The sequence below is a fragment of the Nothoprocta perdicaria genome, unplaced genomic scaffold, assembly GCF_003342845.1.
Source record: "Nothoprocta perdicaria isolate Ctin4 unplaced genomic scaffold, notPer1 scaffold_5, whole genome shotgun sequence".
NCBI lineage: Eukaryota > Metazoa > Chordata > Aves > Tinamiformes > Tinamidae > Nothoprocta > Nothoprocta perdicaria.
Genome location: NW_020455754.1, coordinates 9,645,916 through 9,669,933, shown reverse-complemented (window position 1 = coordinate 9,669,933; position 24,018 = coordinate 9,645,916). Strand labels below are relative to the sequence as shown.

General features: G+C 37.5%; 1 protein-coding gene across 2 annotated transcripts in view; it reads right to left on the bottom strand.

The window, feature by feature from the left end:
- Positions 1-855: 855 nt before the first annotated feature.
- Positions 856-24,018, bottom strand: part of FAM13B (family with sequence similarity 13 member B) — a 41,103-nt gene continuing 17,940 nt past the window's right edge. For both annotated transcript variants that reach the window (XM_026047686.1, XM_026047687.1), the window contains exons 8-24: positions 19,509-19,550; positions 18,748-18,903; positions 17,227-17,374; positions 17,052-17,075; positions 15,310-15,377; positions 14,477-14,531; positions 13,832-13,979; positions 9,980-10,190; positions 8,505-8,634; positions 7,919-8,000; positions 7,462-7,691; positions 7,046-7,129; positions 5,803-5,898; positions 4,203-4,286; positions 3,925-4,097; positions 3,393-3,494; positions 856-2,962 (exon numbers count right to left, since the gene is read on the bottom strand). In XM_026047686.1, the coding sequence (XP_025903471.1) occupies positions 2,839-2,962; positions 3,393-3,494; positions 3,925-4,097; positions 4,203-4,286; positions 5,803-5,898; positions 7,046-7,129; positions 7,462-7,691; positions 7,919-8,000; positions 8,505-8,634; positions 9,980-10,190; positions 13,832-13,979; positions 14,477-14,531; positions 15,310-15,377; positions 17,052-17,075; positions 17,227-17,374; positions 18,748-18,903; positions 19,509-19,550 (1,957 nt within the window). In that variant the 3' untranslated portion in view covers positions 856-2,838. The remainder of the gene's footprint in view (positions 2,963-3,392; positions 3,495-3,924; positions 4,098-4,202; positions 4,287-5,802; positions 5,899-7,045; positions 7,130-7,461; positions 7,692-7,918; positions 8,001-8,504; positions 8,635-9,979; positions 10,191-13,831; positions 13,980-14,476; positions 14,532-15,309; positions 15,378-17,051; positions 17,076-17,226; positions 17,375-18,747; positions 18,904-19,508; positions 19,551-24,018) is intronic.

The window sequence follows — 24,018 nt, the reverse complement described above, 5'->3', positions numbered from 1 at the left end:
TACACCAAATACAGCAGGGCAGCTGGATGGAAGGGCTAAATAAAACACCTTCCATATGATCTTATGCCAGGATACAATGAAAAAAAATCAATTTGTTCCAAACCTAAAGCATCCTCCTGTATTTCCAAGACTATGTGCAGCGGCAGCACTCATTGGCCGTGACCTGCTCTACGTGACATTGGCTTTAAGGAATTGCTATGAATATAGAGGCACAATAAAACACTGCCCAGCAGCCCCAGCTGTCACAGCCCGTGGGCAGCGAATTAGACCCGCGGTGACCGAGTCACCTCCCTGCTCCATCTGCTGCCCCGGTCAGAGCGGGGCCGAGCGCGACCCAGGCACCGTCACGCGGCGGCACCGGCTCGTCCAGCCGCCACGTCGGGGCGGCCGTGGTGACTGCCCTGCCGAGCAGGGCGCGAGAGGCGCGAGCTTAACCTGCGTAGCCGAACCCCGGGCTGCCGCCGCGGCCGGGCCCCGCTCGCGAGCGGCCCGAGCGCTGGGGCCCTCGGCGCGACACGTACGAGCAGCGACAGCGACGGACGCAGCGCGTGTCTTTAGGAGCTGGTACTGCAGGAAAAAGCACAACGAGAAACAAAAATATGACAATAAAGGTTAAGGTACTTTTATTATAAAAGTCTATACAATGAGCACCAGACATAGCAATGCAATTATATCTGGTTTAGTTATATATATTCCGTATCTATATATCCATATAGATATATAGGCTTTGCTTTTACCAAAGTAAAACTGTTATATCACAAAATGCCTAGTTCTACCATTTATTTATTGCTCAACAAGGATGGCACAAAACACACTCGTAGCATAACTGTTGCCATGCTTATCTACGATACCGAATAAACAGCCAAACACCGCATAACAAACACAAAGCAGCTGTTAATTCTGAATTGGAACCAGTCTGATCACTCACTCACTTATAAAAATATTGGAATCATATAGATTTAAGCATTATAAAGGAGGAATATATTATTTAAAACATTTAAATAGTGCATATTGACATTTTGCATGTGGTATATAAAACACAAACATTCATGTACAACACTATACAGTACGCATTAGGTTCAATGTTCGGATACACCCGTGTCTGCAGACCAATAGAAAAGTTAACTGAGGTGTACATTGCACAATGGAACTGAATAAAATTGATAAATGGTCTCAAGACTAGTTTAACCTCATAATTCTTTAAGGTCCCAAATCATTTTGCTGTTTTTTTTTTTTTTTTAAAAAAAAAAAAAGGAAAAAAATGCATACCACCAGTGCTCAATAGTTTTAGTGCTTTTTTTCTGAATTAAAAAACACGCCCACAAGCAAAGTAAAACAAAACAAGAAGTATTCTATAGTACACAGATGAAATCTGAGCACTAAAAATCCTACTATCAACCTATTTCATATGCTTCATGACAGAACAGCAAGCCTATGAGGTTACATGCGAGCCACGTCTTACTTTGTGAGAAAGTTCATTTTTGGTCTTTCATAAAGCAGTGTGAATAAAAGCTGTGTTGACATTAGCCAGTCTTAAAAACATGCAGTGAGAGGAGGTGCATGCAAAACATGACCACAATCAAACGGATATAGCGAAGAAAAAATTGGAGAAAGCACCAGTTAAAATTAACACTTAGATTTTGCCAGATCAGAAACAGCTGCTGATGGCTGTTGTAGCGCACAAAGCTAGCGAAATCATCGTTCAGCACAGCAGATGTGATCATCAAAACATTATTTAGTTTCAGCTTTGAAGCTAAATCATGCAAGGCCCATAAACTGTTTTGCTTACATCATAAAGGTTAGATCGCTTAGTTTTCTTCTCCAACCATGTAACAAAATCATGATAAACAGCAGTGATTTCCTCCCTCCACACTGACACAGTTCACCTTATGGTGCCCATTAGCTACACTGATTTTAGCCCTTGATACCATACTTGTTTCACGTACAGTGGAATTTTAACTGACCCAAGCCAGGTCTTTTCTGCTGGAGCCGTGCAAGTCTGAGCACCGACACATTTCCCATACACTGAAATGTTCATTATGTTCCTCAAGTCTTCTCAAAGTGGAGATGCAGTATCCAATTCAGACAAAACACTGTGTCACCACTAGCTGATAAACAAGAACTGGTAAAATGGTATAATGAACAACAGTAACGTAAGTCCTGTAGGCAGCGTGTGATATAACTTTTGAGTTTTCCAAGTTTTAAAAGACACTAAGCAAGGTCACTTTCTGGTTTGTCCACTGTCATCTTTATCAAGGAGGATACGTGACCACTAAGTAGCAAAATCCATAGATGTTAATTATTACTGTGTGATAGATGCAATTTAGAATACCAAAAATTAAAGTTGTTTCACAACAGTCCTTTAAAAGGAATTTCAGTCCAGTTTTTAAGTGTCCCAAGAAAAAGAGCTGTGTATTTAATTTGCTGACCTTTTTTTCCCCGTAATAAAAAACAGGCAACAGGAGGAGTTCAGTGTAGGACTATGATATAGGCAATTTCTTCAATAACGCAAAAGGTTGGTAATACCAAAAGTCTCAAAGCTCTTGAACGCTAAAGAACAAAATGCTATAGTCTTTTGGGAACAAGATGCATATGTAATACAAAATTTTGATGGAAATCATGTTTGCTAAAGTTGGATAGAGCAGTCTCGAACTTAGAAATCTGATTCTTGCTCTAGACAGGACCTACCTACCCTTCGAACAGGTTATAGCGGCACCACAATAAAGTGCACAAACTGGATTCTTTCAACAGTGCATGACAAATGAACACAAGTACCCAATAAGTACAATGGTAGCATAAGGAAATATTATGTTATTCAAAGTTTTGGAGGAACATAATTTATATTGACTTCGAAGAGTCTTGTTTGCTGATAAGGACTTCTAACAGCCTAAGTTTGGCTTTAATTTTCTTGTACTCCCTGTACTCATCAAGCATCGGAACCCGGTCTTCTTTCTGTATGTTCCTGTGAAAACAAGCACACCTGAGTCACAAGAAGATCCTACACATTGCTCGAAGTCAAACACAACAAGATGTCCAAAATAACTGAACAAAAACAAACAACATCTGCCCCCATTACTGGTGAAGCACCCTGCCCACGAACCACCTGTGCTCAAAACAGGTGGGCAATCTGAATAATTTTTATAAAAGCTAATTCCTCCAATTTCATCATTATGCTTTACAGATTTTTAACAGAGCAAACAGAGCAGGCTTCCTCCTCTGTTAATAAAACACGAGCGAGGCCCAGTTCTACCTTGAAACCAATCAATTATTAAAAGTAAAAATGGATTTGATTCCATTTGACAACAGTCATTTAAAAAGTGAAAAAAAAACCAAAAAAAACATGGCTACAGAATCCGGCTGCTGCCGAGCTCTGGTCTTTCTGCTGAACAAACCTGCCGTTCTGTTGATAAAACTCCTCTTCAAATTCTCGTAAGGTCTTGCGTAGCTTCTTTTTTTCAGCTCTGGCTTTCCACAGTTGCTCCAGCAATTCTGGCCTAAAAATTTAAGTTAAAGAATACTGTTGGCCATATGATGAAATTTTAAATTCTTCAGAACACAGTCAAAAAAAAAAAAAAAAAAAACAAAAAAAAAACCACACCACTAAGCTAGCCGTGAACTAAACCTAAATTCATCTCATGCACCAGAAGTAGAGTTTCTGTTTGATGATGAAATCCTGAAGACAACTACTAGTTAATAAAAGGGTGCAAGTTTTCTGCTGCCTACACAGCTAAAACAGGAAAATGCAGATGACAAAGATCTTAGTCAGACATGTCAGAGGAAAAATGCTCAGTCCAACCAAACAGTTCCGATAAGCGCTGAACTTGTCAATTCTCCTCTGCCTCAATTTCATATTTCATGTCATGACTGTAAGTGCAATCAGTGCAATGGCTGTAAGAGCACTAGTCATTTTGTAGTTATACGTACATAGAAGCAGCTCGAGTGCTTGACAGCCTAAGGTCCCGTGTCAGTTTTTCTTGACCATCTTCAACATCAGACTCCGAGTTTTCAACGGGGCTTAAAACAGACTGTGTTTGGGTAGCAGTTTTTAGGATATCATTCAGGTCTGCAGACAAACCATCACTTTCCTCCTCTTCTTCCTGAGGAAAGTCGAAATTCAAAACAAATATGAAATATTTCCATTTCTTATTTTATCTGTTGGAAAACACACACATAGCTTTATTTTTAAAATTCACTATACATACCTTAATTTCTTCAAAAAAATGTGCAGTTTCACCCTCAATAATGGGCTGTAACATCTGTCCCCGCCTCTTGGTTGATGGTGACCCCTGAAATATTTATGTCATTACATGCAATCAGATAATAGATGCTCTATAGAGTAAAACCAATTTTGTTCAAGTCACTGCATTTAGCAATTAATTCTTCATACAGAAAGATGATAAGAGACTGTAAATATCCTTACAGGACACAAACTGAGCAGTGAAAAAGAATCTTTTAAATTGATGGAAATAAGTGACTGCTTTCCTTTAAAACTGTGGAAACATCTGGTAAAAATTCAAAAGAAAAATATAGCTGGTGACTGGAGGAAACAGAATGAAGAAAAGAAAATCAAAGTCTGCCCTGCGCTCATCTGCTCCAGACATATCTAAGAGAAACAGTTCATGAAATCTGTTCATGAACTGTAATACGGCTATATGTAATTGAGGTGGCAATAAACCAACCTCAGTGAAGCCTGCAAAGGGAAAAAAGAGACCCTTATATTGAATTGAGCATCTAAAAGTTGCCCTACAATTCAGAAAATGAAGGGAATTCTGGAGTACAAGGAGGTTTTAAGGGTTTTTTTTTTTTTTTTTTTTTTTCCTCTTCTTCTCCATAGCACGTGCAAGAAAGGAATGATTTTGAATTGGTCTCTGTATCTTAGTGTACTTCAGCTGAGAAGGGATTGCTTAAAACAGAGTAAAATTAGACAGCAGATTAAATTGCTGCTGAGTAAAACATTGTACAGATACATAAATCTGGTTGAGGACTATAGCTATACAACCTCATCCTAAAATGGTCAAAAAACTAATATCAAAACTATGCTGTGTTGCCAGCCCAAGTCAGCATGCAAGTTTTTGATTCCAGTCTGTGAAGAACAGCCAGCTTGCTGTCTGTCACTCCATAACTTCTTACAGGTCCCTGTAAACAAGGGTACATCCATCTTCTTACATAACATGGACACCCTTCTCTTCCTCAACTCTTACATAACACATTGCTCATAAACACTTCTAATGAGAGACTGGGAATGGGAAGTACTTCAAGTTAGAAGGAAATGTAATAGTTAAAAAAAAAGGCACAGATGTTGTACAGATGCTGTAGATATCGATAACATATCTCACACTGGAGAAACGTGAAGGAATGAAATGCTTCTTGTGCCTGTCCTTTCCCTCCTGCCTCTCATGACAATATCCTGCACTACAGCAGAGTGGCAGGTTTTATTGCAACTGGTGTTACTATTCTTGGGAGGACTCAGAGTACGGTCTGTCCCATGCGATGATACCTAGTGCAAGGCGACTTGGGAAGTCTCAGCCAATTAAGTTAGAACTTGATTTACTTCTATCAGGAGCCATCTACTACTTGCGAGCCATCAAGGTAGAAGAGAGCTAGAACTGCTCTGCTCTCAGCAATTAAATCAAATGCCCCAAGTACAATGGCAACATCCTGCACCTTCCAAAATATAGATATGTTTTACAGAGCAGTTGTGCTGAGCTCTTCTAATGCCATCCTAGCACTTCAAAATTGGAAAGGAAAAAAAAAAAAAAACCAAAACAGGTGGGGGGAAGAAATGACACTTGTTTTACTCACAAGGATAGGAGTAATGCTTGCTCTAGTTAACATTTGTTTTACAAGTCTGTATCTGTCATATAGTGGCTTCACAATATGTCTTTCTTCTCTAGTTACCTAAAGGCAGAGAAACCGCAGAATTAATTACACCAGTCGCTTAGTAATCTACAAGCAAACACAAAGTGCATTGCTTCTCATGCCAGGCCTCTACTGCATTTCAATTAGAAACATAAGACTAATTTAAATAGTGTATAAGATATTATTTTTTCCCACCAGATAAAAGAAGTGGGTGCTTCTTCCCCCGATTTCTCATTCCAATTCTGTGTTTTTCAGATAAAGTCTAGAAAAATTCCTAACAGTGGGGACAGCTGCAGTAGAGAAAAATGATCTATCTTTAAAAAAAACACAGAAAAGAAAAAAAGAGGGGAGAAAAAAGGGGTGAATCAAGAATTAGGGGAGAAGTCTTAGCAATCAACATTGATGATTCTTTACAAATTATACGGGCGGATGTCAAAGGAGGGAGAAAAAAAAAAAACGAAAAAGATGAAACTACAGAGGGAGATCTGATTTTACTCTCAATTCTTAATGACTACATGGGCTCAATTTAGCAGGCCAGCCTGAAGAATTCCTGGGATTTTCTCCCCCAAGAGACTGTAGCGCCAAGACCAGTAGCCCTGGGATCACTGCTCTGCCGCTCTTCGCTCTCGGTGCTGAAGGCCTGGGCAGACTCACATGGCAGAGCTGATGGTCTAGTTAATGCGTCAAACCCACAAGATGATACAGTAATAAGGATCTTTTGATTGGGCTAGTGATCCTGACCACTTACCAAAGTAAAATCCAAAATTTCAGAGACTGATACTCATTTATTCGAACTTCCATGTATCTATTCACATAGGATACACAGCTCATACTTGAAAAAGTGTCTTTGGTTTTGAAATACTGAATACACTTTTCAGGCCAGGACATAGAGCTTGTTTCTATGATTTCCCTCTATTTCACAGGGAACTATGGAACAAACTACATAAATTGCATTGGAAACTGCAATATTCTACCAATCTGTGGGAAAAGAGCCTACATAATCTTTATACAAAATTCTAATTTTTAGAACTTGAAGCAGTAGCTTCATCTAAAAGTAACATGACAATTGATATATAACTTTGTGCCTTTAGAAGAACAGTGTTAAACTCTGTTGCTGCTCCTGCAAGGAAGTTACTGCTGTCTGCACGTGCATTAACTTAATTGGATGAAGTAAACCAGGCATTACCGGGCGTCCATGCTGACTTTCATAATACAGGAGACTTTTCTGGAGAGATGTTTTCTCTTCTACCAAATGGTCCTTTGTCATTTTCTGTCAGAAGAACAATTCGCATCTAATCAAGCACATGCTGCTTCAACAGTTTAACAACTATGCAGATGCCTTAGATAAACTTAGCTTAGTAAATAACACATATCCCACCTCTATCCACTTAAAACTGCCCAATATTGTCAGTACTCATAAATATTTAATAAATATAGAGTAAGAAAAATGTGATTCAATTCAATCAGTTCCCCACAGAGTCTGAAATGGTAACTAGGCAGAGATATCATCTTATTGATAAAGTAATTTGTGAGGTGTTTGACAGTGCTCTATTATTCTCCGCTATTAACCTAGGAGCAGCCTAACCATAAGCTTACGCTTACTTTTATATCTTCTGGCAAACATCTTTCAACTCGTTTTTCCTTCAGTCTTTTCAAAATGAGTTCAAGTGTAGCTTCCTTGGAGGGCTTCTTCTCTTTCTGCACCACCCGCATCTCATCTTCATTTTCTTCATCCTCTTGGTCAAGAGAGGAGCCAAAGCTTTTTGGAAGTGTGTTACTCCGAGGACGTGTTTGAGGTATGAATTCTCCATCTGAGCTCTTCTGCTTCGAATCTGAAATGAGAAAAATCACAATTCAGAAGTTTAAACAAAATAGTTTTCTCAGTTGGTTTAATTGTGAATAAAGGATGCAACAGTTTCCACAAGCAAAGTTTCTCTTCCGGCAAACTAAAAACAAAGCCACAAGAATTATTTTATTTTGCTTTTATAATAGAATAGGTCAGAATCTAGAAATTAAAAGATACTCCCTGTCCCGTGGAATTTTTTTGAACAACACTTACCTTTTATTTGCTTTCTCAGTTTGGTAAGCTCTGTCATCCACTTCAAAACTTTTGGATTGGCCGCAATATCACTATAGGAGGGCTGAAAAACAAGAGAGGAGCCACATATGTCTCAAGTCAAACCCACACTAAAGCTTTTTATAAAGACTTCATTCAACACTTGACAGCGAAGGTGACTACCACCCAGGATGCCACTCTTAATACCAGCTCAAATCTCTGTGCCAGTGTAATGGACAACATCACTGAAAATAAATTTGAAACACAACACCAGAGATGCAACAAGTTTGAAGAAGCTTTCTTTTTTTTTTTTTTTTTTTTTTTTAATGGGTGAATAAGATCCCTTTTTTCCCCCCGCTCTATCTCGTCCGACATTCTCTGTCTCACTGCATAGATGTCACTGTCTGCCTTTCTTAGGGCTCAGGCATTATAGCTTATTTTCTGCTACTGCTGTTTTTCACTTTAATTGTGCAGACAGCAGCATATAACAAAATTATTCAAGTTAGTTACCTAGTACTGAAGTACTGGCAGTTGCTTAGCTTTACTATGAGATAATTTATCCAGCATAAAAGCAGGAGTGGTAACTTACCTTACTGTTTTTCTCTTTTTCAAATTGTTCCTCAAATTGCTTTATTTTTTTCTGTAATTTCTTGACAAGCTGATACGGAGTCTTGTCATCCCTTTTGTCATCTTTTGAGCTAAAGGATGCTCTTCGTGTTCTGTATTAAAAACATTTTAAAGTGTCATTTAAAATAATTAAACCAGTGCAAGTAACTGTATTTTTTGAGTAACAAATTAACTTTAGTATTTTCCCCTCAAGTTTACAACTCATTCTTTTCAAGCTTTCAGAGAGAACTATTAGTTTATTGAATCAAAATGCCTTGATCTTCTGCCTTCAAAGTGTAATGTATTATCTCTTTTCTTTCTAGTTTCTGAAAGATCTCTCAACACATCTATGTAGTTCAAGATACCAGAAAATACTACAAACAGTGCAGATCCTTATTAGTTTGAGAATGATGAGAAGAGCTGTTGCAATCATAATTTCCCTGCAGGTCACTCATCTGTGTCTTTTCAATAATAATGCTCAACCACACTTTCTTCAATAAATTTATACTGTATGGAGAATTAGTGAGAATTATCGTATAGAGATTCTGAATCTGATCTTTCCTGTTCCAAGTTTCCTCATTCTGTAGGATTATTCTTTTCCTAATGAGTATGAAAAGCTTCTTTACACTATTTCTCACGGCAACAGTATTTAGACTGTAGTGTCACCCAGTTATTTACAGTTTTGGAGGGTCACAATTTCCAATGTCATACAAACAACTTGCAGCTTCTTTAGTAAACAGAACTTTCACACAAAGGGATAAACGGTCTTGATCTTTTAGGCTGTTAAAAAAGGATCTGCAAGAAGAATCCTATGTCTTCACTGTACTGCTATCTCACAAGCTCTCCAACAATTCATGAGATCCCAAAACCCTTCAGAGAGAAGGCTTTCCAGTGCCCAAACGAACAGTCTTCCCAGGTTATTACTGCACACTTTGGTTGCAGTGATTTCCGCAGCTTGGTTCCCTTTACTGGGATCCTGTAACACACTACACGAAGCAAATCTGAAATAATGCTTCAGGAAAAGAGATATTCTTGCTACCAAGCCCCCTCCCAAAGTTACATAAAATCAGAGCCCAGCAGTTCAGTTCAGACTGAACTTAAGAGAAGATAAAAATACTTCTTCAGTCCAGGAAGCACCATTACAGTAGGTGCCAGCAGCGCTGACTGAATGCCAGGAAATATTTCCATAGGTTTGAACTATTTTTATACTCTTTCCTCAGTACCTGCCAGCAGCCACTTTCAGGGACACGACACCACCTCAGACAAACCTCTGGCCTGACCCCATAGGGCAGCTCTCAGGAATTCAGAACAGCCAAAAGGCCATATAAAGTTTGCTCTGACCAGAGCCTTTAAGTGATTATATCACCAAAACCCTTTAGGTTCTTAAACTGCAGTATTTTCAAACTGGCAGTCCCATCTCCTACCCCAATTCTTACCAAATTGTATTAAAATACACACCTGACAAAAGAAAGTGCTTTGGATGAAGAATCTAACGCTTCTGGATCATGCAAGAAACGTTGGCTTTGTCCAAAATCCAAACTACGATGAGACAGTACTGGGTGACAATCCTCTTCCAAGGGATGGTTGGTCATTCGTCCAGCCTGCGGGGAAAGCTGAGCCTCTCCAGATTCACTGTCTTCCTGCCAGGATTTGAAAGCAGGAAACGGATCTATAAGATAAAAAAAGGACACAGAATTGTACTCGTTTTAAAAACATTATAAACAAGAGTCAGAAGGAAACACAAATGTGCACCCAATGCTTAGTCTTGTATGCTATAAGGGATGTGGTGTCATACCCAAAGTGAATAAATACAGTGAAATACATCAGAAAGCAACAAATTCTGTCATATGAGAATTGAAACAAAAGGGTACTGAAATGAAGTATGCACACTAGGATCCCTTTTTCAAAGTGTATCTTAGCAATATGCATCCCTGAATGATTCAATAATGTAACAGTATCTTATTTACTGATCACAAATATGAAGGTTACAAGAAAATTATTCTCTGTTACCATATACTGTTGTGGAAACCAATTTTCCTAGGCTCAAATATAGGCTTTGGCTTTTTAAAGGAAAGCTTTTATTTAAATTCATCCGAACATCACTGAGAAAAAGAGATTTGTTCATTTCTGGAAGGTAATTTCTCTCTTAAGCAGGAGATTCCAAAACAATAGTACATCTTCTAATTGCCCATAAAAGCTAGTTACTAACATCCTTTACAATTCTCCAATACAATTTTCTTGCTAATAATAACAATAATAATTGTAAAAAAAAAAAGCTAACAGTCTTCCAAGCAGTTCTGTTGAAAATAAAACTCCTTTTTGCTTATTTCAGAATGCAGTTACCCATATCTTCCTGTGCAAATCAGAAATTTGAAAACTGGGTTCAAAGTGTGCAGAACAACAATAAAACCCACAAAGTAATCTTAAAAAAATATATGTAACCCTTGTACCTGCTTTCCATTGTATTGTTATTATTATTATTAAGAGGCTTTTGCTTTGTTTAAGCTAGAATCTTGCCTGTTTACACAGTTCAAGATACAAGAAGGGGAACTTAAAAAAATAAATAAAATAAAAGGTTTAAAAGAAAACAAAACTTGTAGATGAGAATATTCCCAAGACATATAAGGAACAGCAGGTGAAGGGTTAGTTAGAAAGCAAACCATAAACTATCAAAAGGCAGATAACTGAACGTATGGCGAACCATACTTACCCTCCCCTTCTCTCTGCAGATGCATTGTTTTGAAATCAATGAGGGGAAAAGTGATAGGGCATGGCGCTAATAAAATGAAAAAGAATGGCAAAAATACTAAAGTGAACACACAGCACAGTCAGAACAAACCATACATCACATGTAAAGCAGGAAGATACAGTACCAGGGAAAAACATCCCAGCTTTTGGGCTAGGCCCTGAGCAAAAACTTCCAAGCAAGTTCAGTGGCGGGTAAGGATGCTCAGCCCCGGGCAAAATTAAACTGCTTCCCAAAAAGGTTTACAAAGAACTGACAAGGGAATAGTGAAGACTTACTGTAGTTTAATAAAAGTCCCAAGCATCTCCATGTTAACAAAAATAAGTTCTAAACAGAGTTTTGCTCACAGCTCAGACAACAGCGATGGTAACAATTTTCAAGAAGCAGAGCAAACGCTGAAAAATCAGCTCAGAAATGTCAATTAACCGAGCTATATTTTCCGCCTATTAAGCCATTACAGTATAAATAAGCATGCTTATATTGAAGAGCAAAATTGGATATGGGCCTCTAAGCTTTCCGACACCAAGGTTTTAACATCAGAATTCTTGTAGAAGAGTTGAGCTCGTGCAGAGTGCTACAAAACCCCTCCACTTGCGTGGAATGCCACGGGACCTGCGCTGCCTTCAAGGCCAGGGATCCCAATAAATACTCTAAATAGGACTGAAAACCTCAAGAACTTCACAATGAAATACCACACCTTCCAGAATATCATGAGTTTACTACCCAAAAACATATAATATACAGATATTCTAATTTCCAATCAAGGTAAAGATCATAAAATTATATGGATATAGGAAATCAGGGTTTATTTTATGAGCTTGTGTGGATATAAGAAACCAATGTCTTTTATGAACAGAATTAAAGAAATAATGAAAATGGACGCCACAAACCTTATAGGAATATGTATTAAAGTGGGTTAACACAAATAGAGAGTGCAACAGAACACGTCAAGCAAACAAATAACATAAATAAAACAGAGAACCAAAGTTATCGACTTGAATAATGGGAACAAAAACCTGAACTCAGTGTCTTTAGATGCCTGTGACTCCTGTGACACGACACACTCCAAGTGAACCATGGAGAGGACCGGCCGGCAACACTGACAGATAGAGGTGAGCCAGGCCCAAATGGCAAACTCGATCGTTTTACAAAGGATTAAAAAGGAAACACAGATTCATGCAGGGAATTAACTGGGAAAACATGTAGAAGCAAGTAGAACACAAAAAGAAGTGCTGTCAACACCGGTGACAAACTAACAGCTGTCCCGGTTATTGCTAGCGGGGCTCCAGGACAAGGTTTTATGCCCTGTTGTTCTACAACTATAAGCTACTCTGCTAACCAAAGTACATCTCAGGAGTATTTAAAACATGGTTTAATGTTTGTAACACAGCAACCAAAAAGGCAATTGCATTCATTCTTAGTTACCAGGAGTTTATTAATATTTGATGGTGATGCCAATAGACATCTCAATAGATGTCACAGTGTTTTTAAGTAGGAAATAAATGGATTTTGATCATTTTACTGCTGGTGACAATTCATGGTATTTTAGCAAGCTGCATTGCTTGTATTTTTGTTAGGTGCAGATAAATTGAGGTTTCAGAATATCAGCAGGCAGAGGACAGGATATAATATATTTTAAAAATGTTCACAAGTGAGTAAGTATTTTGAAAACAGATAATGTCAAGAGGTTTTTTGGTTAGGGTAGACAGGGGTTGTGTTTCTACCTAAGTGTTAGGACAGCCTAAATGGTTATAGCCATCTGACTAATAAAGTTCAATAAAATTACAAGTTTGAGGACTTGCTAAAGTTGGAAGACTAACGAATTAGCAGCCTACAAAATGTAAAGAAAGCTCTGAGGCAAAACTATTTCTTAAAATATCGTTCATTCTGCAAATCTGTCTAAAATTCAAACAGGACATCAAACAGGGCACAAAGTAATAATACTTAGCTCTCATTTGAAAACTGAGAGCTGTTTCAATTTGTCTAATGACAAGAGAACCAACGTTTGAAATTCCTGATGTTTAAAACAACCAACATATTTTTCAGACTATATAACTACATAACTAATATAACTAGCTACATAACTAATATACTAACTACATAATTTTCAGGCTGTGTTTAGTCCAATTTAACTAGTATTAGTTAAGTCCAATTTAACTAGTATTAGAACTTAAAGATACTTTACATTAAAATATATATATATATATATTCATGAGAAGAATAACATGTGAATCACTGTATGACAAAAGCAGAGAAAGGATTTTTAAGGAGCTCGAGATGCACAGGGTTTTCAAAACCAAAGTTCCTTTCAAATTCCTACTATGACACTTAAATGTTTTGCTATCTACAATTGCTCTTTTAAAGTTACTTTTTTCTTTTCATTTTTAAATGTTTTTTTATTAGTTAGAACTTATCGTAACTTGGCCCATAGCACAGGTATAGAAATGCATTACTTGGACAAAATTAAAGAAAAAAGCTCAGGTTGCCAAACTGCTTGCTCTACTTTGTTAAAACACGTTATTTATCATGAGTAACTACAGTGCAAATGAAAGGGTGAAAATTACCTTCCCATTTGTCACCATCAGATACATTCTTCAGATCTAGACGTGGTACTTGGACACCCACAGCTTCCTCAGAAAGATGACTGCTGCCATCCCCTGACACCTCTGAATCAGTATTGGCATTAAGATCACAAGGCTTGCTGGTTGAATCCTGTGTTTAAGTAATAGACCAGAACAATTCCATTATTATTTAGCAACTGGAAATCAAGTAATTTTTCAAGACTTGTTTCAGCACCTCTGAAAGTTTTCTGGAGGAAAAAATTTTTTTTTTAAATTAAAAACCAAAATAAAAAAAACCCACTATCTCAAGTAAGGATACTCCATGAAGGAGTATCCTAGGAAGGATACCTCAATACTCTCTATTGAATAAGTATCTTTAACTTATCCTTAACTACAAACAAAAACTTCCACAGTAGTAGTCAGTTACCAACCTTTTTAAACATTCTTTACACCAGAGGCACAAATATAAGCCCACTGTGGTGCCAAAAGTTTATCTGCAGCCAAGTGATAATCTCTCTCAAAGAGATTATGCAAACATAGTAGTTGGACAGCAAACAGAAGAAATATTAAAGCTTTTTTTTTTCCTTATCTCTATTTAAAATAAACTTACAAAAATGTATTTGTATACAAATTAAGACACCAGCTTACCAGAAACATCTCAGAAGATATATTGTCACTGCCATCAAGCAATACACAATTTTCCCTGAAAATAGGAAACAGGTTATTGATTTTAAGTATAAATTGCAAATGGTGAGCAAAACTTGAACAGTCTCTCTACTAGCTTTTCTTAGACACTGCAGTCCAGTTTTAACAGATATGCAACACATTTGCTTGAACCGATAATTAATATTTTGGATTGCAGGTGTTACATTACTCCTTTTTATTTGTTCTTCACACAAAATTTCAAACTGAAGCATGTAAATAACAATTTGTCTTAAATTAAATGAGAACTAAAAAAACAGCCCAAACCTTTCATTATTCCCAAGCTGGGAATATTTGGATTTCAATTGTACTCTACCTGAAATCTCAGTCAATGATGAACCCAAATCGCAGATGAACTAAAAAACCCCTAGACGGCCACTGCATTACCAGTATTCCAACACCGTTAACAGTGTCACATCCCAAAATGATTTAAAGAAAACAACATTTTTCCTTCAATTTGTTTTGCCCAGAACATAGGGTTATTTGAAAAACATAACACCACAGGCATAGGTTTGTTCCAAGTTTCTCTTTTAAATTAATGCATTTATTTCATCATCATAAAACAAAAAAACACTCCATTTCATCCTTGCTCTTTTTACATGTGTGAAATTGGGCCTTTCATTTTCCCACCCACACGTCACACTGCTATAACAAACACGCCTGTGGCACACCTAGCTTTTCAGTTTGTTATCTGAAGTTAGTTAACAATCAGAATCAGCACAATTTAATCGGAAGTTAAAGGATGTGCAGCTTAAGCAACAAATGAACCAAATTCCTACCTTTCACTATTATTTTCACCATCAACTTCGGCATCTTTACTGCACGGTTTCAATAATACATCTGCAGTCTGTTGGCAAAAAGTATGTTAAGAAAGATTTAGCAACAGCATTCTTAGCTGAAAACATTTCTGTAATGATCACTGACCATAAAAGCCCTCAAGTAAAAAGCCAAAGGTTGTTTTATATTTATATAAAAGGACATAGCAGATAAAGAGTTTCCATCTTCAGATGAACCATTTTCTACCTGTATTTTTTTTAGGATACGGACAAGGCTTTCACTACCAATGCTCAGACATAGCATGAGGTTTGGGGTGACTAAAATCTTGGCAAGAAGTATATCCTTGCCTTGAAAGCACCCTGGATCCAAACTTGTGCTCAGCATGTGTAAAACGAAACAAGTCTGACAGACTTTCTGCAAGGAACTACTAATCCCTGATACTAAATAAAGCACCACCAGAACTGCAAGGGATGAAGAATTGCTGGCAGTTATTCTATGACACCATCTCACAAAATAAGTTCAGACGAATACACATCACCATTTTGTTCACTGAGGCTGGCAAAGGAAAGACTGATTACTTCAAGGACCTAAGACTGATCACTTGAGCTATTTAAGCTGAAGGCCAATACTTGCTTTCCCCATCAAGTGCCTTATTTGGAGGAATCAAGTGTCTTGAAATATATCCTCCTTAAACAACATATCCCATTTGATTTCAGATTTTCAGCTCTCACTGAAAGTCGAGTTTTAAGATGTATCAACATAAAACAAAAGATCAAATAGGCAAATATATTTCAAATATACATTACACACCAGACTGATGTTAATATTTGCCCTTTACCAGGCAGAACTCCACTAGTCTGTTTATAGAACTTCAGTCCTCTGGCCAAATCTCAAATGAAGGAGTCTATTCCGAGACACAATGCATGTGCCATACCCCCAGCAGGTCATTTTCACACTAGAGACAAGTGTGCAAGTCTGACACGTTCACACTGGTGGTAGTTGTGGAACAGCTGCCTCTGCTTCCACTTCAGACCCAGAGAAGGGCTCACACACAAGAGTGTGTTCAACTTGTATTTCTGCCAACCCTATATGCCAGCTCCTAAAACCCCATTCAGGCAGAAGGATCACAGTGCATTTCCTTGTAGAGGCCACTCTAACATTAAAACTTTACAACAAACTTTGAAATGGCACATTAACAAGAAGCTAGAACTAACATATGGAAGAAAAGTTTTCCTCCAAGCCTTACCATTGAAGTTGATGGACAGAAATATGCCAAAAAGCAGAAAAGGCTGAGAACAGTACTACATTATAACTCACATTTCTCAGCTGTTCTTTCACCAAAACCATTGAAACTGCAGAAATACAGTGAAGAATCATGGGTTTAGAATTTTTGCTTCTCTATCTGCACTTTTTGAGTTTTGATTTCTGAGGCTCAACATATATTTTAACCAAGAAATGAAGAGGAAGCAAGGAGAGAGTCAGCAGTTACTATGAGCAATCCATTTTCTCTTGCTCGTGAAGACTTTCATTGTAAAAAGATTCAAAAACTAAAAGAAATGTTACTTCAGAGGAAGAAAAAGAGGTGACTTCTTAACAACCTGTCAAGACTGACATATGGCAGCAGTGTGCAACTCTTCCCTGTACATTCTGAACAGTTCTTGCAAACACAGTATTTCACCTGGATTTAATAAAACATCACACATGTTACTCCAACCAGTGCTGTGCGTGCAGATTTATTACTTACCTCAGCAAAAGGAAGGGCCAGTACCTGCGAAAGAGAAGAAAACCATTAGCCAGTGTCCCGACAAGCTGCAAAGTGCACAAGAACTTCTCTGTACATTTCTAAGAGAAACCTGCACAGCAAAAAGAGGAATTAACTGCACAAAGCAGCACAAAAGCACCAGAGGCCAGGCTCTCACCTGAAGGTTTTCTTCCTCCTCAGTCACCGTGTCCTGTTTTAGAACAGCACTGTCCACAGTGGTGCTGGCCAATATTTCAGAGCTGTCTCCTGTGTTCTTACTGCTACCAACGTCATTATCTTCAACATTATCATTATCAACATCATTCCTAAAGAGACAAATAAGAAAATCTTTCAGCAGTCTGTTCTTTTGCTCTTCAAACAATTTAGTAAAGCCTTTGCCTTCTTTCTCTCTCTCAAATTCCAAACTACTTTTAGAAACACTTTCCTTCAATCAGATACACAGATATTAACAGCATGGCTTCAAATTTTACATTTTACCTCATTTTTTCATAATTCCTGAAATTACTTTAAGCTAGTGTGGTGAATTTGCATTGGATTGCCACTTTTTATTTTTAATTAACTCTTTTATAAATTATTACTTAATCGGAAGTACTTCTCTGTAGCCTCCTGGCTGCACTGCTTCAAAGGACCCAAATAACTTCTTTCAAGAATGGAATCATATATCATCTATTATGGTTAATCCACAGCGCTATAACAACCATAAGCATTTGAAAAACAGTCCCAGTATATGGGTTTCAAGTCTGCAGTGATGGTACTTTTAGCCTCTGCTGCTGTCAAGTGATACAATTTTAAAAGCATTTATTTTGTAACTGAAGAAATTCAACAACTACAGATCTTGCAGGTGATTGCAGACTAGCCCATCAACTCAAGCATATTAAATCATTAACATTAAAACTCAAGTTATAATTGATCGTTATCATCAGTGATTATTGCTACTGTCCTATGAAAACTTCATGTTGATTACTTCAGCCACAGTTAAGGCTCAAAAATACTAAAGATTTGGAAAACAGTATTTGAATCTCTGAACATTTGACGTTTCAGATTCCAAGCCACAAAGAGACCGCGCACTGAAGTCCTATTTAATTAACTGAACTAGGTTTTTTTTGAGTTTGGTTATTAAACACCAAGTGTTTTTGTTAAAACACTAAAACACAGCAGCTTTTCATAGTCTGCCAATCACTACACCCACAGAGTTCCGATAAAAATAAATGCTGATCAAATGGGACAACGCCATGCAATAAATCCAAATTGCTCCTTCTGATCAGTTTTAGATGTTCTGTTGATACAGGCAGGCAGAGCAGTCTAACAGCTACACTGTTACTGCTGCAAAAGGAGCACTAAAACAGAGGGCATCTGCAATAATTTTGTGTAATAAAACTGATCCACAGTAACACAAGCAGAATTAGAATGAAACTTGCTCATGCTACTTACAGTTCAGCAGTGAAGCAGTTATACACGGCAATATTTTGAGCTAATATCATATGATCTATTTAAAATATTTTTAACAGCTGTTGATTACTGGCAAATGATAGAAGCTGACTTAGCTCAAAACACAATATAATTTCAAGTTAATGACAAAGCTTTTGCTTTGGGCTGATGGTCAGAACAGGGTAGATAGTTTGAGAAAAGTTTAGATATGAAATCCTATGCAATTCATTAGAGATAAAAGAATTCTTACTGGTTGTTAGATCCTTCTGCATCCCCGTCGGGGTTTTCTGCTTCATTGTTACAGCCCAATCTGTGTTGCTGAATATGCTTAAGATCGTGATCTAAGCTGCTCTGCAGATCGAAAAGGTGCTGTTCTACAGCCGCTCTGATTGTTCTTTCTAGAATGCTAACAAAGAAAAAAAAAAGGCTGAAAATTCACATTAGGAACATCATCTTGCATTGATCAACTATGTAGAAAGGCAGAAATACCATCTCTTAAAAGATAAAGGAATCTTTGAGGCTAAGTACCTCAAGTCAAAAACAGACTAGTCTTTCCCAAAAGATGATTGAAATTACTGGATCTATTATCATTCATTAAGATTTACACAGGGAAGTATTATGAAGTCTATTAACAGTGTTTCAAGAGAATATAATTAACTCATTACAATCATTAACCTATTTAGAAAAGAAAAAAAAAAGGAAGGAAAATCACTTTATAATTTTGGAACTGAACGCATATGAAACATCTAAGTATGAAAGCAAAACATTCAGAAATCCAGATGCCACCATACTGTGCTCCATGTTTCTGCAGTCAACAGCATGGACAGAGACAGTGTTAGTTCCTTCATAAGCACTAAACTCCATAAAATGAAATACTTTGCACTAAAAATGTGCTCATTCGTAACTGTAATAATCAAGTCTGCTGCATTTCTTTTTCTTGAAAACAGACCTATCATCACAAATTTTAAGCAACACCAGGAATCACACATTCTATATTCTCATTATACTTACTCTGCAGAGGCTGGCAAGATACTTATGGGAGAGATGTGAGCACTGCAATAAAAAAAATAAAAAGTTCGTGTAAGACAAAAAAAACCTGTGACACTAAACAGAAGTTTTCAAGACAACATAAAATAACTTTGCAAATACTAATAATACTGCACGTAATTAATGTAATTAAAATAACTATAAAGGAAACACACATATTTGCATTATTTTGCCTGGTAATTATTTAGATGGAGAAGCTTTAAAGAATGCCACCATGGCACAAAGCTACAGAAGCATCAATGCAGATTTCTGTCCCTGGAGGGCTCAGCACCTTACAGGGCTCGGAGCCGTCAGAGGGAGGGCCTTTCCCTTGGGAAACACTAATCGCTGGATCTCGAAAGGCCTCCTGACATCTTGCTTAAGAATGCAGATTTTAACCTTGCTGCCTTAAGCAAATTCCAAATTACTTTGCTTCCCTCTGAAGTTGCAATTCAGAGAGACCTTCACTGACTGTCAGACTGTTGCATATTTTTGTTCTACAACGTTTAACAGATGCTGCTGCAGACACCAAGGACAGCTATATTTCAAGTGCAAGGCACATACCTTCTAGTAGGTTTTTGGACAAAGTTAGTCATTTGTAAAGCAACTAGAAATCTCTGAGCACTAGTCACTTCAGGATGAAATTTTTAACTCTTGCATAAATTAAGTATATTTACACAAAAGTTCAAGAAATTAACTCATGGACATGCTCTCCCATTTCCCATTAGTGTGATTAATTGTCATCGCTGGAAACACAACACCTATGAAATTTTAGGAAAATTGATATTAAAACATACTAAAACAAGAGAAAAAAACTGCACTATAAATATAGCAAGGAGTTGTCACACATCTTATTCAGGCAAACTTAAGTATTAATTTCATTGGGGCAGGGGAGCAAAACCACAAGATTTCCTTTTGCCTTAAACATAAGGCTCTCAGGTCGCAGGAAAGTGCATTGTGTTTGAATTATACTATGTAAAGCCATTAACAAAGCTGGTAATTAAAACAGCCAATTTTGCTTTGCAATGGCCACATGCTTTGGAATGAAACTTCTTTTTTCTACTTTTTTTTTTTTTTTTTTTTTAGGAAAAGAAAAACCTAGAGCAGAGCTGTTCCAAATGCTCAGATAAAAAAGCCAGCTAATAGTTCAATACAGATGCTGCCAGACAGCTTCAAAGAACGTATCTGAAGTTGAAGCTTGATCTTGTAGCTGCTAATTTCAAAGCTGTATCAAACAACTAGAAGGGTTTGAACACACTAACATTTCTCTTTTCTTTCAATCCCAAACCCAGGAGTTCAGTGCGGCCCTAATATGGCATAAAGCGTTAGAGCTCCCTGATCAACAATTTTTGTTTTGACATCACTTGAAACAGAAAATGAAGAGGTCAAGCTATGAGTTCAGCCCCATGAGCAAGATATAGAAGTGAAGGACAAGCAAGAATCTCAGAGGAAAAAAAAAATTCAAAACAAAAACCCAGAATCCCAGAATTTTCAGTAATTCTAAGAGAGCTTCCCTGCAAAAGCTATGATAACTTTCAAAAAGAACCTGTATTTTTTTTTTTAAAGGAAAATAAGTTTACTCTTAAAGTACAGTCACTTCTAGGACACAGGGGAAAGAACGAGAGGCGAGTGCATAGGACACTGCAACTCATGAGAACGGAGCAAAAAAATTCAGTCAAGGGCACAAGTACAAACACTATTTATAGGAAAACGATGCCCTGGAATCCTTTTCTTCTACCACTTGAGACTATGAAGAACTATGTCAAGAGTGGAGAGAATAAACTCATCTCCGAAGAGCCCAAAAGATTTCAGACCTGGTTTGTAACAAAATTTTCCATCGTACAGAGTAACCTTCAGCCCCTTCAGAGCAGCAGCATTCAGCACTGCTTTTATTAAATACCTTTGGATGCATTAGAGGTGCTCAGCAAAATATGTGCATAAATCAGCGCTATTCCCAAGCCTGAAGAATCCTCTTACTACTAAATAATATCTTACGTCTTCAACTAATCACTTCAGCAATTAAGCAGGTTTTGAAGAAAATGCATCAATCACTTTCAGCTGAAAATCCACCAGAACAGACGTGCAGTGCTCAAGAAGCCTTATTTAAGAGCTGTCATTATCCTCAACGCAGCATGACACAGCACGACACAAAGGTAAACATCTTCCTCCCGTAATGCTGAGAACCCTTTTTTTTGCACTGTCTCCCTGCCTAGAAGCAGCCCGGGTAAAAAGACAGCTTGAAATGGAAAAATACTGTAACTGCAGACAAAACACTACAAAGTTCTTCTTGCAAACGTACTGAGTACATGTAAGTTCTTATTTCTTATTAAAAAAATAAGATAAAATCAACAGTGCCGTTACTTAATTTCATAATATCCCCAAAACACATTTCATCTCACACATTTAAATCAAAACAAGAGCCTCTTACGTGCAATCATTCCCAAGTAATGCCTGTCTTTAAGCTCTTTACCTGTGCAGCAGAACTTTACAGGCCATTCGGATGATTTTTGCTATCCCGAATGAGCACTTGAGGTAGAAATGCTTCATTTGCAGCAGAGCCAAGCGGGAAGGTGCCTGGTGGCCGTGCATGCTGCTCGCCGGCAGCGCCGCGAGCGCTGCGCTACAGCCCGCAGTCTAAATAGAAAATCGACTGCAACATGAGGTCACCCCCAACAACACGCTGCCCAATCAACATCTGAAAGCTCCTGAACATGTTGGGCACAGATTTGCTAGGACTGCAGCGGGGGACAAGTATTTGGATGTGAAACAGAGAGCATAAGCACAGTGATTTTATTATATTCTCCTGCAATCTGATCCAGTGATGACTGGTTTCTATTACACCCTCTATGTGTATATACATATATATATATCATATATATATAAAAACCCCACACACACCTTGTGCTGTTTGTTTTCTTAGTTTGTTATGTCCTCTCTCACTGACCAAGCTAACAAACATTAACAACACATATATCACATAAGTAGTCAAGAGATCCTGCTCGTCGTTGCATTTGACATGCAGAAATCAAGCTCACTGCTTGTCACGTCTCATCGTTTTATACATTTAATTTTGAAAAGCTCAAAGATCATGGTGCAAGTTTTATTTTAGGGGCATAACTGACAATATCAGGGATGAACTGCAGATGGTCAAATGATTAACAACAGGCAAAGAGTAGCAATGAAAAAAACCAGCATAAATAAAGGCAGAAATTGATTCTAGGGTGATTATTTCAACAGCACCTCGAAAGTGCCCTAAAAGGGCCCTAAAGATCACTCAAAAGGTTCTGTTTAAATAACATTTTCAGGCAGTCATTACAGCAGACTGCATCAGGGAGGATCCACCTTCTCATCAGCCCTCGCTCACACACACGCAAGACAAATTAACACCAGGAGTGCCTGAAGGTCATCGGGTTTTAATAGAAAGAGCAAGTCAAGAAAAAATTAAGTAGCAAACAATTATAAGCATGTTATGACTGAAGTATTTGAAAGGAAGATGACCTTTCTTGTCACGTGGATCAGGATGTCTCTAACAGAAGAAATGGCAACCTTTTCCTCAAAAGTTTCCATAGAGACCCATAACATATGGACACTTGGTTCCTGAAATCTGACATTGATGCAACCAGACTCCAAGTTAAAGAACATTAGAATCATGTTTTCAAGATACAGTTTTCTTCCTTTCCCCTAGGCAGTCCCCACATCAGTGCAGGTAACTCCAGAAATGTGCATTACCATGTGGTAATGGACCCAACCATGAAACATTTAAGCTTGCAAACACAAACAATACATTGATTAAAAATCTATTAAAACATATTTTCTCATTCAGTCTGTATTATGTCTTATTAGATGTTTCCTACAATAGTTTTGGCTTGACAGTCAAAATCCTCTTTCTTACTCTAAATTGTTCTTTCATATCACTTCCCACAAACTATGCAAAATACTAACCATAAATAATACGTTTTAATTTTTAATTAAGCCTAAAAATAATGCAAAAATGTATTTCTCTTCAGGCTATCAAATTTAAACTCCCAAATTTATGGAGCTTGTCACTATTTCTGCTCTTAGACATTCCACAAATACCAAAACACCAATGAATTACACAATGGTTTTAAAACTTTAACTGGAATAAGGTACGTTTGCAGAAATTGAAGTTTCAGGAACTTCTCCGGTCTGATAAAATTAAGCAACTATATTGCTGACAAGGATAATTAGCAATTACACTATAATAAAACAACCAAATCAGGTTTATTCCCTACCCTTCCCTGTAAGCCATTACCTGAAATAGCCAAAGCAAACACATGCCACAGAAAGCTGTAAAACTCCCCGTAACACTATAAACACAACACTATAAACTATAAACACAAGTAAGATAGGCTTAAAGATATAAACCTGTGCATCACCAGCAAGCAAAATATAAACATGTGTATTATAAGCAAGTGCAAATAAGGTCTCAGATAGAAGTATGATATTAAGTTGACGTATATGCTTTATGAGGATA